At 32.7% G+C, this 19,648-nt stretch overlaps 1 protein-coding gene across 3 annotated transcripts in view; it reads right to left on the bottom strand.

Annotated features, from left to right (window-relative positions):
• LOC145332324 (uncharacterized protein CG43867-like) overlaps positions 1-19,648 on the bottom strand; it is a 283,573-nt gene that overhangs the window by 95,771 nt on the left and 168,154 nt on the right. For all 3 annotated transcript variants that reach the window (XM_080177312.1, XM_080177313.1, XM_080177314.1), the window contains 9 exons: positions 17,712-17,835; positions 15,315-15,418; positions 10,353-10,439; positions 9,536-9,613; positions 8,985-9,042; positions 8,438-8,527; positions 7,627-7,680; positions 1,233-1,305; positions 452-523 (listed from right to left, as the gene is read on the bottom strand). In XM_080177312.1, the coding sequence (XP_080033438.1) occupies positions 452-523; positions 1,233-1,305; positions 7,627-7,680; positions 8,438-8,527; positions 8,985-9,042; positions 9,536-9,613; positions 10,353-10,439; positions 15,315-15,418; positions 17,712-17,835 (740 nt within the window). The remainder of the gene's footprint in view (positions 1-451; positions 524-1,232; positions 1,306-7,626; positions 7,681-8,437; positions 8,528-8,984; positions 9,043-9,535; positions 9,614-10,352; positions 10,440-15,314; positions 15,419-17,711; positions 17,836-19,648) is intronic.

The raw sequence follows: 19,648 nt of genomic DNA, 5'->3' as shown, positions 1-19,648 counted from the left end.
ACGAACAAATAATTTTTTGCTGAAAATACCCAAAATTTTGAAGCCAATGATTTAGAAAACTTGGGCACAAGAATGATTTACAGTCTAATGTCCCTCCCTTCCTTTGCTGACTTATAGTATCCTTATAATAAAGTAACAGGATGTCTGTGTGTTTGTATGTTTGAACCGAATGATTTCGTCAACCGCTGAACTAATCGGGTTCTCCTTAACAGGATAGCTTCTCGGGAAGGTTTATAACTATTTTTGGAGAGGGTACCACCAACCTCCCGAGAGGAATCACAAAAAAAAATTATTGAGACTCTTACGCAACATGGATAGGTAGCGTATTATTTTTTTTTAAATCAAACATTTAAAGTGCCACTAGATAGATATATATTACTTAGATAGATAGATAGATTGATATATAGATACATTAAACATAGATAGTGAGATAAAAAGATAGGTATTTCACCTGAGTCGCCATCACATTCCATCAATTTCTGTACCAGCTGCTCAAATTGAGTTCCAGATTTGGGATCACCACCTAATTATAGAATTATCCATTAGATTTTAAACCTGAAATACCCATTAAATATATAAAAAGATATAGCATTATTTCCTAGTTTTACTCCAACAAAATATTTAATTTTCTGCAATTTCAAATGGAATTAATTGGCTGAATAGGAGCCCCTGTGAGACAGTTATACTAGAAATTTTTACATGTTTTATAGACAGCTTTTTGCAGATATTAAAATTCAAAAGAATATCAGATTAAAACCAGTTATGTTTTGCCTCAAGGGGCTTGAGACCCGGACTAACAAAATGCATGGCTTAGAACTTGGTCTAATGCAACGGGTATTATTGGTTTAGAAGCCATACTGGAAACTTTGTTTTGTGTTTGTGTGTCTATTGGTCTGTACAGGAGAGTCTCTTCAGGTATTTCAGGTATTGGTATTATACAATGCTTTATAAACGATATACTTTATAAACACAGGTAATTTTAAACTATAAGTAGGTGGTCATATATACCAACATGCTTCTACTTCATAGAAACTTTCTTTAATTATATTAGAACCAGTTCTTAGCCATGCTGAAAAATTATGTTTAGCATCATATAACAGACAATTTTCCAATAATATTCAAACAAAAATCATGAAATCAATTCCAGTTTTGATAGGTAGCAAAGATTTTAATCATTTTTATCTCTGGGGAAAGCTGTTTACAATACAATGTGATAAATAACTATGCTATACCTGAAACTACAGTCAACAGATAGAACCATTTCTCCAATTCCTCCTTGCTTTGAAAGATCAGATAGGTAGGTCCCTAAAAAAATAAATAGAGTAAGTGCTCAAATAGAATAGCCCCACTTTTTTTTTGAGATTTTGAATATTCCCCTTTTCCTACATTTATGCAGGGAAAAGGGAACGTCATTCTGACCAACAATATAAAAGGGAAATTTCCCCACAACCTCCATCCCCTTTTCCTCCCCCCTTCTTACCCACTCCTCTTCAATTAAATGAAAAAACAAAATATACCTCCACCTTACTTCGTGAATTTTTATAGAATTGATTGTTAGAATAGCTACCCCTGCATTTATGTTTCACTCGCAGAATCTATTTTACAAATCTATATTAAATCATAACTTTGTCTTCTATCCTGCTATATAAATGCATTAGCCGCTACGCCCCTAGAAGCCTCTAGGGGCACTTAAGATAGGAAGGGAAAAAGTCGACCTCGTCCCATTTTAAATTTAAGTTTTAAAAGAGAAGACAATTTTTTTGGGGGGGGAGTGGGGGTGAAGAAACCCTCCCTAAAATAGTTTAAAACCTTCCCAGGACCTATAAGAAGCTTCACTGTAAAGGAGAACAATATTTGTTCAGCGGTTATCGAGATCCTTCGGGACAGACAAAAAACGCTTACTACTTTATATAATAGGATGACATAAAAAAACTGGGGGCACTGCCAAGGATGTAAAGAGATAGGCCAAAAGACGATAAATTGACTGTTTAATAAGTTTCCCCTATATTACATTAAAACTATTTGTTGAAACGTTTAAAACTCAACTTAATGAACCAACCAATCAAAATTCAAAATCAAAGTTTTTATACAAAAGATTGGGATAACGCATTATAAAACTTTGGGGTCTTGTGTAATTAACAATTTAATATCCCTTCCTTCCCTGGGGGAGAAAAACTATGCAAAAGCCTGCCAAGTATCTGTTCCACAATTAATTGTTGACCTACATAGGGGGTTATTTTATTTATCATAATCATGGTTCTACGTCAGTTTATCATCCATTGTCTTATCCCATAAAATCTCTGAAATTTTATGTATGTACTCGTTCAGGACATAACGGTATGCAGACAACAAAGCTAGCTACAGAGTAGCAATACTTTATCCGCAAATACAATTAGATTAAGCAATTACAAAAAAAACATGCAAAAAAATTGCGCATTTTGCAGCACTCTGACGAAAAGTACACTTTTAAACCAACGTCTGGTCATGTTGAAGTTGAAACTGAGTATTTTTTGACTTTGGTAAATAGTAATTTTAGGTTAGTAACGACGAGAAGCTTTTCTAAAATTAGGGTCAGTCCGTCCGTCTTATCGTAAATCTAGGCATAAAAGAATTGTCCTATCGATTTCAAACTTGGCATGGTAGGTAATATTAACTGGTAACAACTCTATAATTGATACCAAAATGTCCAAACATCCATTCAAAACAAGTTATTTTAACAATTTTGTATGTGATATAATATCATATTCATCTGATTTTTGGAATACGTATTACTATTACAACACGGTACAATATTATAAGCGAAGCAAGCTTATATTTTTTTTCCAATATGGCTTCGAAACTGATTAATATCCGCTTGATAAGAACCGGTTCTCAGCCATACCAGTTTTGTAAGCAAGGGCCTTTGGCCAGTAGAGGCTAAAAAAACAGTTTTATTTAATATTCATTTGGATATCCGCGGAAACATGTCTATAATTACCTTTTTCCCATCATAAAAAGTACTTATATTTATATAGTTAGATATAATCACATTTTAAAAAAGTTCAAATTTTATTTAACTTTTTAACCTACAAAAATGCATTTTAACACTTTTCAAAGGACCTTTTCTATATTTAGGGTCTGTACGAGCATCCGTTCCGTAACGGATCTCTAAATTTTAATTAAAAACTTGGTAACATGATTCCTGAAACAGTCAGGTACAATTTAGAAAGCGTAGAGACTCTATAATCTAGGAATTCTAGGAAGTCCTATTTGTAGATAATTTTTTTTCGACTAAACATTTTTCATTTTTAGTATTAATTCCTAGGACTTTTAGGCACAATCTAAGCAATGCACTTCTTTAATTATGTTCATACTAAGAAGTTTTCAACCACGTTCACTCATTCGTTGGCTTACAAAACTTCTACTTGGCTGGGGACTTTTATTAAACTTGTAGGTTCAAATTAGCAGTGTCTAAACTTTTAAAATCGATGTTTTTTTTCTATAATTAGGGTCGGTTCGTCCGTCATGTTATAATTCTCCTATCGATTTCAAACTTGGCATGATGATTCCTATAGGAGTTAGGTACGAGTTAGAAAGCAAAGCAACTCTATAATCGTTACCAGAAAGTCCGTACGTCCATTTTTAAGATGTTGCTTTTTTTTAACGTTTTAACAACAAATTTTAATGTGATAAAATTATACGATAGGTCTGATTTTTGGAATACTGATTCCTAGGACAACAAAGTACATTGTTTTAAGCGAAGCATATCTATTATAAAGTCCTAAAAATGTAAGTATATCCTGTATATATGCAGTTTTTTAACAGATCTACTTACAATTTTGTTTCGTTTTCATTTATATTCTGGTTATTCAGTTCTGACACTCTACAAGTCTTAATGTTCGTTTGTCCTACCGTTTCTTAGATTCGCTTTTATGGATCCTTGTTCATAAATAATTTAAGATTTTATTCTACAGATGGAGTAATTTTGTGTATAGCCATTGGGAATGTACATTTATTTGTCGTCCATAGTCTTATACCTTAAAATTCGTGTAAAACGTTTATTATAAAAAGTGTTCTTTTTGACTTCTATCTATATTATTAGATAATAAATTTTCGCTATTTATGATTTATGGTATAATTATTGCAAAAACAGTTTTGTGGCATAAATCATTAACTGCAAGAGTGCGATAATTTACGTCCAGGCCACACCTCTAAAGGCCTCTAGGGGCACTTGAGGTGGTGGAATATTGAATTTGACACCCTTCTTTCCATTTCTTAATTTATTTTCCAAAAAGAGAAAGTAAACCCCTACCCACCAAAAAAATGAGTTATAAACATTCTTAGGATCTATGCAAAGCTACATTGTAAAGGAGAACCATATCGGTTCAGTGATCTCTAGTAATACTGGACAGTATTGGTTCTACTTTTCAGAGAAGCTTTATAATGTCCATACCTCCCTTAGGAGGCTAGGAGCGAAGAAACTAATAATCCCCAATGATGATACACAAAATTACCCCTTCTGTAGATTAAAATTAGCGGTTTTAACATTTGAACATTTAACATGATTTAATCAAAATTAACTAAATCCCCAATTTTGTGAAGCCAACGAATAAGAAATCGTTATTATAAAACTTTGTAGTGTAATAAACAGCCCATTTTCCTCTCTCTCTCTCTCTCTCTTTCTCTCTCTCTCTCTCTCTCTCTCTCTCTCTCTCTCTCTCTCTCTCTCTCTCTCTCTCTCTCTCTCTCTCTCTCTCTCTCTCTCTCTCTCTCTCTCTCTCTCTCTCTCTCTCTCTCTCTCTTTCTCTGGATAATAATCTATTCATTGACTTGGTTACACTAGTTGTTGTTTTATATAATTAACCTAGTCTAATTTCTTAGTGAGGTGATAAGGAACCAAAAATTCAAGGTGTCCCAATAAAAATGTCCAAAAAGTAAAGGTTTATAAATTATAAAGATAGTTGATTGATTTTACACAATTTTAATTAAAAAAATCATAAAAATTTATATGTGTTATTAAGCCCGGGTCTGCTGCCACTCATGGCTAACAAAACTGGTTGTAATCTTAAGTTTGCTATACTTCTCTTGAGGTCCAAAAAGCTCCCTTTTTTGCCAGGGAGGAATGGGACATCGGGCTGTTTATTACTCTAGTCCCCAAAGTCTTATAGTCACGTTTTCTTATTCGTTGTCTTAACAACTTTGGGGATCTTATAGAATTATGATGAGATGCTTTATCAGGTTGAGTGTCAAAACGTTTCAATCACTAAATGTAATCTACTAAAGGGATAATTTCATGTATCATTATTTAGGATGTAATTATACATCAGTTTATAGGCCATTTTCTTATCCCTTTGGATCCCTGCTTTTTTGCTTGACATCATAATTTTTTGATCCATCTAGTTTCCTGAATTTGATCCAGCATGTCTTTATGAAGCTTTGAACGACTCCAGTGATCAGGGACGTCCAAGCTTTTTTATCTTTGAAGGGGGGGGGGGGAATCTAATCTATTTTTTTTAATCTTGGGGGGGGGGTAAAATTAGGGGTGTCAAAGTTTGAGGGGGATAAACCACTCGAATAATAAAATGTGATTATAAAACTTTGGGTACCAGTGTAATTTATAGCCCAATGTCCCCATCCTCTCTGCATTAGAAGCTATTGATCACCCTTTTTATATTTATTGGTATTTCAAAAATGGGACAATTTATTGTCACACCCTGTACATTGCTATACAATTATATAATATTTAACTTTTGTATAATGCTTTACTTTAGAAAGGTTTAAAATAGCGCCACTTTATTCAAAAGGGCAGTACAAATTATTTCTTAACAGTTAGGAACTTGGTAACAGACTTTTAAATTTTTGTTGTTCGATTGGTGGTTTTTGGCTATTTTATGAAAAAACAACATAACATAAAGAAATTTAGACAATTTTAAAAGCGAAGCTTTTCTAAAATTAGGGTCGGTCCGTCCGGAACGGATAGCTTTTTTCGTTAATTTAGGCATGTTAGAATTGTCCTATCGATTTCAAACTTTGCATGATGAGTCCGAAGTATTTAGGAACAAATTAGAAAGCGTAGCAACTCTATAATCATTACCAGAATGTCCGTACGTCCATTTTAAACATGTTAATTTTAACTTTTTCAACAACAAATTTTTATATGATGTAATTGTCCGATTAATCTGATTTTTGGAATACCGATTACTAGGACAACAAAATACAAGGATATAAGCGAAGCATATCTATAATAAGTCATAAAAATGTAAGTAAGTCCTGTATTCAAGCAGTTTTTCAACTTCAGTTTAAATGTATTACAAACACTTTTAAAAGCGAAGCGTTTCTTTAATTATCATCAGTTCGTAACTTTGTCCGTTAATATATAAGGAATGAGGATTCCTAGAACTATATAACGTATAATGTTATAAGCGAAGTATCTCTATAATTATTCTACGCCAAAGTAAATATGTCTATATTTAGCATCTTAAAAAATCAAAATTATTAAAATTTTAAATGTATTATGTATAAACTAGCGGCTTCGCCCCTAGCCTCTAGGGGCTTTGCCCCAAGAGGTGATAAAAAAATTATGGCGAAAATCGTAAAGGACCATGGAAATCTCATTCAAAAAAAAAAAAAAAAAATGGGGGGATTTTTTGGTTTTTGGGGGGGTTGGGGGTGTCCCACCCCCCAAGAAAATAGCTTAAAACCACCACAGGACCAATAGGTAGATACCCTGAAGAGTAGAATCCGATCGGTTCAGTGGTTACTGAGATCTTAAGGGACAGACAGACAGACGGACAGACAGACATCGTTCTACTTTGTATTATAGATATTGGGATTGGATGAGGAAACACCGAGGAAACTATGTACACAATCGGCAACTCAAATTCAGTTGACATTTTGAGTCGAGTCAAATACTTTAAGCCAATAAAGTTAAATAATAGAGAAGAATAGAGTTTAATAAGCTGTATGCCTCCACCGATTAAATACCCCTCTAATACAACCTCGTCGGTTCTAGTTTATATCACCTTTCACTTTTAAAAAGCAGAGTTTTTACACGTTTTTTATGTTTATGAAAAGACAAAAACTTCTACTATCTTTTGGGTCGATAAACAAGGCTGGTAGAAGTTTGGTGTATACATCTATACTTATAAATTTATTTTTTCTGCAAAAACATTTTTTAAAAATGGTGTCGTTATAATCTCAAAATAAGAATATAGTGTAGGTGTCAATAGACTATCAATATGTCGGTCTTATATCAGCTACAACCAGTTTTTAGAGGCCTCTAGGGGCGTAACCGCTAGTGATAATAATATTCATTCTGGTTTGGCCGGATATCCGGCCAATTTCATTTTCCGGCCGGATATCTGGCAATATAATCTTTTATATTATACTTTTATATTAAAGTTTAAATGGCTGTAATTTTCTTATTTTTGATGGTAGAAGAATTTTTTAAAAGAAAATGTTTATTTATTTGAAAATTTTACATTAGAAATCTGAAATCATGATTTTTGGCGGCGGCAGCTATACTTAGCAGCTGCCAGCTTTTATTTTTTTACTACTTCAATATCTGGTTATCCGGCATTAGAAATCAGCCAGATATCCGGTATCCGGCAAAAAAAATTTCCGGCCCAACCCTAATAATAATCTTACCTGATGTATGTGATTGGGGAAAATACCAATGGTCGGCTGTACACCAGAATTATCCTAAATAATAATTAAATTTTAAAAAAATTTCGTATTCATTCGAAACCGATTCTAATCCGGTAGATTAGAATCTATTCGGCACCTCAGGGCTAAAAAAAAACAGTTTAAATCTTATCAATGTACTATAATAAGATGCTAGAAATAACTAGTCAAAAATCACGAAACCTTGTAATCTAAGTTCTTAATAAAGGTTGTGACTTAACCCCAACAATAGAGTAGGTTGTCTGTTTTAAAGGGGTAAGTGTTTTTGAGTTATATAAAGTATGTCCTTCTGGCCAGCTGATAAATGTTATTTATCGCATCGTCTAATAGTCAACTTTCCGTGGATAGTAAGATAAAAAAAGGTGCCTAAGGCCAAATCCAACAAAATGGGTAATAATTTCATGGTTTCAATACATTCCGCGAAGAGTGAAATATAAAAAAAATCAGATTAATATACCTTTTGTTAGCCTAAAATAGCTTAATGCCAAGTCATTTTTTTTGTATTTTGTAGAGAGTCTGCCGTTATATAACGATATGTGATTTTGCAGTAAAGCTGAGAACCGGTTCTAATCCACCGGATAATGATCGGTTTCAAAGCCATACTAGAAATATTGTTGTTGTAGATGGAAAGTTTCATATGTGACGTCATAAAAATACATCTAAATCCATCCCTTTTTAAGGGGTTTCCTTTCCCACTTCACCTTCTCATCCTTCCTTTTCAGCCTTATTATTCTGACGTCACACATGACACTCTTCGTGTCTCTGTTGGGGTCACCTGTTCCTCTGCAACGTCAGAGTCTGAATCAGAGATATGTTCCACTTCCTCCACCCGGCAGTCTCGCATGTTCACCTGTCCCAGGGGGCTCTAGCAGTTAGATAGATAAATAGATAGATAGATAGAAAGATAGATAGATAGAATGATGGATAGTTGTATAGCTAGATAGATAGATGGACAGACAGACAGAGAAACAGGTAAACAGATTAACTGACAGACAGAAATACGAGTGAGATTCTTTAGAAAAGACAAACAGATAGACATCATGTAACTTATATATTATAAGGATTATTCAAATATGGCTTTAAATCAATTTAATACCCGCTGGATTAGAACTGGTTCTCAGCCATACTGAAAAATCATGTATAGCACTGTACTACATACATTTTCCACAGATATTAAAATTTAAAAAATTATAAAACTAATACAGTTTAATGTTAGCTTTGGACTTTGACTCCTCGGGGCTAACAAAACTTTTAATCTTATAATTTATCATTTTGATATCTGCAGAAAGCTGTCTATAATATGATGCAATAACTAACTATACCTGATCTGTTGGGTTTCTGAAGTATACAAACATTGTTCCTATTAACACACACCAGCATCTAAATAAATAGATAGATATTAAATGCTCAAATCAAATAGCCCCACTTTTTTGTATTTATGAATATTTCCCTGTCTGTACGCATTTTCTACATTTATATTCCATTCGCAGAATCTATTTCAATCATAGATATTATATTTCTATAAATATTGCTTAAGTTGTTAGTTGGGTAAATAAGATTAGATAGAGCAACCCATTTCAGAATCATATTCTAAAATAATACGATAATATTATACTAATGGATTTATTATTACTTGGATCTTACACCAATTATTATTGTGTTCTCTATTAAAATGAAACTCGTAGCTAATTAAATTAACGATACCCACCCCTCCACCCCCTTTACCCCATCCCTCCCCTTCTACTGGATGAGCGTATCAACCAATAAATGAGATCAAAATTAACAAGCTAAATATTCACGTAAATCCATTATAATTCTGTAGATAACTATAACGATTGATAGATCAACTTTTTTTAAAAAAATAGATAAATACCGTCTAGAATGGCCATGTTTTACTTTAGTAAGCCATCCTTCTATGGTCGGTTTCTTTTCTCCTTTACTTAGTAAAGCCCTAAATGAGAATAAAATATTAAATTTAATTCATACACAAAAGTAATAGGATCTCTGTAGGTCTGTATCTAAGGATCTTACAAACCGCTGAACCAAAATAGTTCTCCTTTACAATGAAGCTTTTCATAGATCCTGGGAAGGTTTATAATTATTTTAGGGAAGGGTACCACAATCCTTCCAAGAAAATACGCTAAAAATAATCCAAAATATTTAAAAATTTTAAAGTGTCATAGAAACATGAACAAAAAGGAATAAGAAACAACTGAGCTGGATCTTTAAATTATTTTAGTGGTGAGCCAGATCGGGGTGAGCCAACTTTTCACTAATGAGAGCACCGCATTTTATGAAATGCCGCGCTGTGATTGGCTGAAATTCGGCTCACCCCGATCTTGCTCACCACTAAAATGATTTAAAGATCCAGCTCTAATCTTAAGCTGATCTTAACACAGACAAATAATCTCTCTTATTAGATAAATGACAGCTTACAGCTGAAAACTGCTAACACCTGACGGTTAATTTTACCTGACAACTGTATACTACCTAACATTTAACAGCTGGAAACTACCTAAGAGCTAACAGCTGGAAACTACCTAAGAGCTGACAGCTGCAAACTACCTAACAGCTGACAGTTGTAAACTACCTAACAACTGTCAGTTGAACACTTTCTAACAGCTGACAGCTGAAAACTATCTAACAGCTGAAAAACTACCTAACAGATGACAGGCACAGCTAAATTTTACCTGACGGCTGAACGTTGTATGACATTCTGCAGAACTTTGACCCACTCCTCGGCTAGGATAAGGCTTCCGGCAGAAAAATAATGGATTCTGAAATTAATAAAGAATATTTATTGTGTGGATTATGACAGGGAGGGAAGGGACATTGGGATGCTTATTTCACTAGTCCCAAAAGTTTTATAAAAATGTTTTCTTATTCGTTTGCTCAAAAAATTTGGAGACTTTTATTGAATTTTGATTAATTCGTTCATTAAGTTAAGTGTCTAAACGTTTCAACCATTAATAGTAATCTACACAGAAGGGTAAATCATGTGTTACATCATTGGGAATATACATTTATACAATATATTTATCGGCCATTGATGTATCCCTTCTCATCATTAAATTTTTGAACATCTTCAATTCAATTGAAAAACATAATTTCAAACAATCGTACTTTCTTACAAAAATCCAGTCGAGCACTTAAACCCTTCCCTTTTTTAAAAATTTAGATTAAAAACAAGGATGACAAAATCCATAAAAGCGAAGCTCTGAAACGGTAGGACAAACGGACATTAGCACTTGTATAGTGTCAAAACTAAAAAATCAGTATATAAATGAATAGGAGTCAAAGCAAAATTGTGAGTAAATTTGTTGAAAAACTTCTTGATACAGGATAATGTTTATGGACATACTTACATTTTTAGGACTTGATTATAGAGTTGTCCCAGGAATCAACATACCAAAAATCAGAACAATCGGATAATTAGATCACATAAAAATTAGTTGTTAAAAAAGTAAAAAATCAACATGTTCAAAATGGACGTATTGACATTCTGGTAATGATTATAGAGTTTATAAATTGTACCTAACTACTACAGGAATCACCATGCAAAGTTTGAAATCAAAAGGACAATTTAAAAAGGCCTAAATTAACCACAACAAAAAATATCCGTTACGGACGGACGGACTGACCCTAATTATAGTAAAGCTTCGCTTTCTCTGCCTAAACCCTGCGGGGCTACCCAGAACCAAAACACACTATGAAAAGTGACATGTGTGACGTCATAAAATAGTCTAAATCCATTTCTTTTTTTATGGGTTCCCTTTACCGCTTCTCCTATCATCCTTTCCTTTTAGACGTATTTTATGACGTCACACATGACATTTTCCGTATATCCCTACCCTGGACTCTTGACAGGGTTCAGCGTTTAACGAGATCTCAAGCAACAGACAAAAAGACATTCTGTCAATTTTATATAATGATAAGTATGTACTTATGCATGTTTTTCTGAAAATCTATATTTTTATTTATTTTAGTGTCTCATTTTTATATTTATGAGTCCAAAGGCTTAAACCGCAGGAATCTAGAGGGATAAGACAATGAACGATAAATTTAAGGCTAACCCAAATGGTGATTAACACCATTACTTTTCTTAATTAAAATTATTGGTTGAAAATTTTGATCACCGCTAGTTTAAATTAAGCAATAAGGATTTTTTAAAAGTAACCAAAGTCAACTGTTTTAAAAACGTTGGGTATATTACAATGTCCCCATCCTCCCTGCTTAAACCCACATCCGAAGTGCGTACGTTATGCTGTACGTAAATCGGCAATCTAATTAAAACTTCTAATTAAAAATGGCATATAAGGAAGATGATTAAAGTCCCTCAACAGATTATGACGTCATACGATAGAATAGCCAATGAGAGGCCAGTGTAAACTGTAATTGACCAATGGTAAAATTTATGCTGGCCTCTCATTGGTTATTTTATCGTATGACGTCATAATCTGTCGAGGGACTTTAATCATCTTCACATAAAGGAAGCTTCCCTGTAAAGGATAATAATTTTTAAACGGCATTTAGGGATATCTCATGCTACAGACAGACATTCTGTTACTTTAAACAGTCAATGCCAATTCAGCCCCTCGGGACTAGCAAAACTGGTTTTAAGCTTATATTTTTATTTTATTCTAATATCCGCAAAATACTATGCGATAAATAACTATTAACAAGGATGACAACATCCATAAAAGCGAAGCACTGAAACGGTAGGAAAAACGGACATTAACACTTGTATAGTGTCTGAACTGAATAATCAGAATATTAAAGTATAATAGTCGAAGCAAAATTGTAAGTAAATTTGTTGAAAAACTGCTTGATACAGGATAATGTTTATAGACATACTTACATTCTTAGGACTTGATTATAGAGTTTAAAATGGACGTACGGACATTCTGGCAATGATTATAGATTTGCTACGCTTTCTAAATCGTACCTAACTACTCGAGGAATCATCATGCAAAGTTTGAAATCGATAGGACAATTCTAACATGCCTAAATTTACGAATAAAAGCTATCTATCTCGGACGGACGGACGGACGGACGTACGGATGGACGGACCGACCCTAATTATAGAAAGCGTCGCTTTTAATATCTATTAAAAAGTTAAATCTTTTGGACCCTTTGTATGACACACTAAATTAAAGGAATATGTTGTATATACTGCGATTATATATGCATTTGGCCTTATATAAACTTGAAAATATTATAACAATTGTTTTTGTACCCTTTAGCTTGAGATATTTCACATCAGGAATCTAAATGGATAGGTCAATAGCTGTTAAATTGATGTTCATCGCAAATGATGATACACAAGATTACCCCTTCTGTAGATAACAATTAGTTGTTGAAACGTTTGAACACTCAACTTAATAAACCAAAATTCAATAAAAGTTGCAAAAGTTGTTAAGCCAACGAATAAGTTAATTTTGGAGACTAGTGTAATAAACAGCCCAATGTCCCCTTTCTCCCTGAATTTCATACATCTCGTAAAAATTGCATTTAAATTTTTTTATGGTGTATTAAATAGATAGTCTTATATTCTCAGGGAACTAAAGATCTAAGACAATAGAGGATAAATTTACATAAATCTCCAATTATCACAGACAAAATAACCATTTGGAGGTCCCAAGGGCCATTAGGGGCGTAAATGGGGGGGGGGGGAATTTAAAGGACCACTCCATTTTTAAATAAGGTTTTGAAAAAGAAAATATTTTTTTTTGGTGGGGGGGTTTCTAGGGGTGATTTGTCTTAGGAGGGTTGTTTTACCCACTCCCAAAATAGTTATAATCCTTACCAGAATTTATAAGAAGCTATGACGATGCAAAGAATAACCATATCAGTTCAGTGGTTAGTGAAACTCTATGGTACAGACACTACACACACACACACACACACACTGTTCCTTTTATATAAGAATTTTTATCCGAATCAGTGCAAATTAAATGAAAATGCAAGGCGCCGATGACAGACGCATAAATCTTTCATCTCAGATAATCTTTAAGTAGTTAGTCTTGAAAAAAGCTATCTTAATATAGGCAACATACATATCTTAAAGTAAGTTATCCTCAAAAAGGCTATTTAAATTGAAGCAACACACAAACACATCTTTAAGTGGTTTATCATGAAAAAAGCTATCTAGATTTAGGGAACACACACATCTTTAAGTAGTTTAACTTGAAAAAAGCTATCTAAATTTAGGCAACACACACATCTTTAAGTAGTTTAACTTGAAAAAAGCTATCTAAATTGAAGCAACACACATACATCTTTCAGTGGTTTGTCTTGAAAAAAGCTATCTAAATTTAGGGAACACACACAGATCTTTAAGTAGTTTAACATGAAAAAGGCTATCTAAATATAGGCAACAAACACATCTTTAAGTGGTTTATCTTGAAAAAAGATTTCTAGATTTTGGCAGCACACTAATCTTTAAGTGGGTTATCTTTAAAAAAAGTAATGTAATTTTAGGCAACACACTATAATTGTTTCATAATTTTTTTGGGTAAATCTTGACAAAAGCTTTCTTGAATCTTATCATTAGCCTTTTATGTTCTTTCTTTAAAGATAATCATAAAGTAGTACATCTCAAAAGATGTGCAAAAACAGATGTGGCATCCTAAATCCCAAGACATTACTGGTGGAATATTTTGTCTAAGATGATACTATAAAAAATGGTAAATCTCAAAAGAAACAATTAAATGTTGGCAACATTTAAGATGAAGACTACTAGAAGTGCAATAATTTTACACATTTAGCTCTATCAGAAGTTGAGATAATTGGCAGGGAATGGTTTTCGATTTCCCCTCCAATTAATTATAAAGAATGGTGCTTTAAATGCCCACAGCTAAATTGGTCTTAATAATGATTATTTAATTATCTTAAAAATGTTATAATGTAGTTGCAAGACTCTTACAATATATTTTTATACCATCCATATCAATAAACCCAAAAAATGTTTGAATCCTAATTTGACAACAAAGTTTTACTTGTCAATATATCCAATCCCCCTATTCTTAATCCATATGCAATGTAATTTTTGTGGAGTCTCTTATCATTTTCGAGATTTGCCCTATTAAAATGTTGAGTCTTTATTTTATGGTGCCTTTTATAATTTTTGAGATTTGCCCTTAATAAAATATTGAGTCTTTATTTTGTGGCAACTTGTTATATTTTTTTGAACTTGCCCTAAAAAAATGTTGAGTCTCAATTTTGTTGCGCCTTTTACAATTTTTGAGTCTTGCCCCTAATAAAATGTTGAGTCTTTATTGTTTGTAACTTGATATGGATAAAAGAAATTAATTTTGCCTATTTGGGCACAGCAAGCTGCGTAGCATGTTGTCAGTACAGCAAACTTTTGTACCTATTCACCAATAGAAAAACAAGAATAACACCATACTGAAAACTATTTAAAATGTAGAACTTCTGTGGTTAGTGAGACCTTAACAGACAAACTTTACTACTTTATGATTACACCCATTACCAATACAACCAACAATTTAATTCCTCAACTTTTGCCTAAAAGTCACAAAATCTTAAAGATAAGTGTCTACAGGGATCTTAAGTGATAAGAAATTGAAAGAAAGAATTTGATTCAGAATTTGTTTTTGTTTTGACAATATATATGGTTTGTTAAAGTGTACCTGTCCTCCAGGTTAATCTGGAATGCCTGGCTGCCCTCTGTCCTCGACACTCTTGCGGCCTCAGTGATGTTCAACACTCCAAGGGGCTTTCCATCAATTCCATGCTGAATAATACAATTAAAAATAAAGATAGAATTAGATAATAAACATAGAGAACAGAGAATAACCTATTTAGCAAAGAGAGAACCTAATAGAAAGTATAGAGATTACCTAATAGAGAGCAGAGAGAGAACCTAATAGAGAGCAGAGAGACAACCTAATAGAGAGCATAGAGAGAACCTAATAGAGAGCAGAGAGACAACCTAATAGAGAGCAGAGAGACAACTTAATAGAGAGAACCTAATAGAGAGCAGAGAGAGAACCTAATAGAGAACAGAGAGAACCTAATAGAGAGCAGAGAGACAACCTAATAGAGAGCATAGAGAGAACCTAATATAGAGCAGAGAGAGAACCTAATAGAGAGCAGAGAGACAACCTAATAGAGAGCATAAAAAGAACCTAATAGAGAGCAGAGAGAGAATTTATTAGAGAACAGAGAATAACCTAATAGAGAGCAAAGAGAGAACCTTATAGAAAGTATAGAGAGAACCTAATAGAGAGCAGAGAGAGAACTTAATAGAGAGCGGAGAGAGATCCTAATAGAAAGCATAGAGAGAACCTAATAGAGAGCAGAGAGAGAACTTAATAGAGAGCAGAGAGAGAACCTAATAGAAAGCTGAGAGAGACCTAATAGAGAACACCATGCGGCCTCGGGGATGTTTAACACTCCAAGGAGTTTTCCATCAATTTCATGCTAATAAATAATAATAAATAATAAATAATACAATCAAAAATAAAGATAGAATTAGAGAGTAAAGAGAGAACCTATTAGAGAACAGAGAATAACCTAATAGAGAGCAAAGAGAGAACCTAATAGAAAGTATAGAGAGAACCGAATAGAGAGCAGAGAGAGAACTTAATAGAGAGCAGAGAGAGAACCTAATAGAGAGCAGAGAGACAACCTAATAGAGAGCAGAGAGACAACTTAATAGAGAGAACCTAATAGAGAACAGAGAGAGAACTTAATAGAGAGCAGAGAGAGAACCTAATAGAGAGCAGAGAGAGAACCTAATAGAAAGCTGAGCGAGACCTAATAGAGAACACCATGCAGCCTCGGGGATGTTTAACACTCCAAGGAGTTTCCCATCAATTCCATGCTGAGTAATACAATCCTTATAATAAAGTACAGGATATCTGTCTGTATATTTGTACCAAAGGATCTCCCCTACTGCTAAACCGATATGGTTCTCTTTTACAGGGTAGCTTCTCATAGGTCCTGAGAAGGTTTATGATTATTTGGGGGAGGGTACTACAACCTCCCTTGAAAAATCGCCCTTAGAAAAAAAAATTACTTTAAAAGACTGACAGACAAGCAGATATATAAAGTTATTTATAAAGTAGCTTAAAGGGAGTGTGAACGTAAATATTTCTCATCTGATTATCAAATCTTAACATTTTCTAAGCACATTTCACTACACTGATCAACCAAAAGCGTCCTATTAACAAAAATATCCAGAAATAGAGCCTTGATTTTATGGTATTTTGGAAGGGAAAAAGGAAAAAACAGGGAAAATCTGAACGTTTTTGTTTCTTATAATGTTTGTAGGAAATTTTAACTTGTCATATATAGTTGAAACAATTTACTTACTGTTAAGGATTTATTTTATGATATAAAATTGCCAATTAGATTTTTTATAACGTAGTAATTAGGTACAAAAGACCTATTTTAAATTCGTATTATTGACAAAAAAAATACCTCACTGTCTACAAAGGGTTGAATCTCATAGGTTATTTAAAATAAGAATATCCCTTTTTATTGTGTTGGACAATAAATAACCCACTTTCGAGAATTAGTTTACACTTTTATCAGACTGTTTATAAAGAAATATTGCGTCTTTATTATTTACAAATTTGTAATTAAAGGTGGGCGAGAGATTGGCCATCTAAAGTTAATTGGATACTAATAAAATAACCTGTTTCTAGCTTTGTTATTGTATTTGGTTTTCAATAAAAAATATTGCTTATTTTATCAATTTCTAAGTAACTATACATTGGTTCAAAGCAAGGATTATGTTAAAAGTCAGCTTAACCGTTAGGAAAAATCCAGAACTATGTAAAAAAGTTTAATTTTAGCTGTAATGGGAGAAAAAAGCAATTTAATGCACATTTTATATAATACGGAAAATTTCTTCCTTTCCCTTTACCTTATAAAAATCGTCGGAAAAAGCCGTTTTTTAAGCAAACAAAAGCTCGTTTTGCTCTATCTGTGAGATATTATGAATGAGATAATGTTAAGATTTGATATTAAGATGAGAAAAATTTACGTTCACAGTCCCTTTAACTATTGAAAATTCTTACATGAGATTTCCAGTAAGATAGTTTTCCATCCTTGAGCTGACAATATCTCTTCTGCCAAGTTTTGATCTTCCCTCCAAGTTTGGTTAGGTAACCAGACTTCTCCATGGTTCTATCCCCACCAAGCCTAGATAGATAGATAGATAGATAGATAGATAGATAGATAGATAGATAGATAGATAGATAGATAGATAGATAGATAGATAGATAGATAGATAGATAGATAGATAGATAGATAGATAGATAGATAGATAGATAGATAGATAGATAGATAGATAGATAGATAGATAGATAGATAGATAGATAGATAGATAGATAGATAGATAGATAGATAGATAGATAGATAGATAGATAGATAGATAGATAGATAGATAGATAGATAGATAGATAGATAGATAGATAGATAGATAGATAGATAGATAGATAGATAGATAGATAGATAGATAGATAGATAGATAGATAGATAGATAGATAGATAGATAGATAGATAGATAGATAGATAGATAGATAGATAGATAGATAGATAGATAGATAGATAGATAGATAGATAGATAGATAGATAGATAGATAGATAGATAGATAGATAGATAGATAGATAGATAGATAGATAGATAGATAGATAGATAGATAGATAGATAGATAGATAGATAGATAGATAGATAGATAGATAGATAGATAGATAGATAGATAGATAGATAGATAGATAGATAGATAGATAGATAGATAGATAGATAGATAGATAGATAGATAGATAGATAGTTAGATAGATAGATAGATAAATATATAGATAGATAAATAGATAGATAAGTATATAGATAGATAGACAGATAGATACATACATACATAGATAGATATATAGATAGATAGATATGTTCTACTTCTTCCACACTGCAGTCTCGCTTATTCACCTGTCCCAGGGGGCTCTAGCATATTATTAGGACTGATATATAGATAGATGGACAGATAGATAGATAGATTGTTATATCTAAAAAGGATATCTACTGTCAAATATTTTGACAATAGTGTATTTTAAAGCCTATATTATTGAATTCGACTGATCGAAACATGTTACCATCAAAAATATTTTTTGTATATAAAAAAAAACTTTTTAAAAAGCATAGAATCAATGCACTTTGATTTGAAATGACGATAAAAAGAACTTGTTTTAACACAGGCTATATTGAAGTTGTGATTGTTTTTTAAAGTTTGTATCATTTGCCTTGCAAATTCAAAATAATTTATGTAATTGATGTATTTTATAAATCGATATATAATTAATTGGATGATGCACTATATTTTCATGTGATAATTCCAGCTGGCTAAAATAACGATATCCCCCACACCCACCCCATTTTCCCCTGCCCTATAACCAATGAATGAGGAACATATTAGATATCTAAATTGACGACAATTGTTCTGTCTATAAATCCACGTATTATTCATTAATTTTTAAAAGCAAAGCTTTTCTAAATTCAGGGTCGGTCCAATAGACATGTGAGAATTGTCCTATCAATTTCAAACTTGTATGATGATTCTTGTAAGAGTTAGATACAATTGTAAAATTATTTTCTTAAAGTCTGTAAGTCCATTTGTTGTCCATCCTTCTGATTTGTTCAGCAACGTTTTTATCAGCATGTAAATTTAAAAAAAAACATTCCCAAACAGACGATCACTGCTATCTGTGATAGACCTACGGACCCTTGGTTTTGAACATAAACCTTTGTAAAAACAAGGATGACAACAACAATGAAACAAGCAAAGCTCTAACAGTTAGGGAGTTGAATCCATTTTTATAGAATCAGAAATATAATCTATGATTACGGTTTTGACCCTCTAAAAAACGTAATCTACCATTTCACGTTCCCCTCTCTTAATGATGATATCATCAAAGCCGATACGATTTTTAACATGATTTAAAAATAGAATGTATGGTTTCAATT

The sequence above is a fragment of the Acartia tonsa genome, chromosome 11 (genome assembly GCF_053477335.1).
Source record: "Acartia tonsa isolate MP-2025a chromosome 11, ASM5347733v1, whole genome shotgun sequence".
In the NCBI taxonomy this organism is placed as follows: Eukaryota; Metazoa; Arthropoda; class Copepoda; order Calanoida; family Acartiidae; genus Acartia; species Acartia tonsa.
The sequence above is the reverse complement of the archived record's forward strand: the minus strand, read 5'-3'. Positions and strand labels throughout refer to the sequence as shown.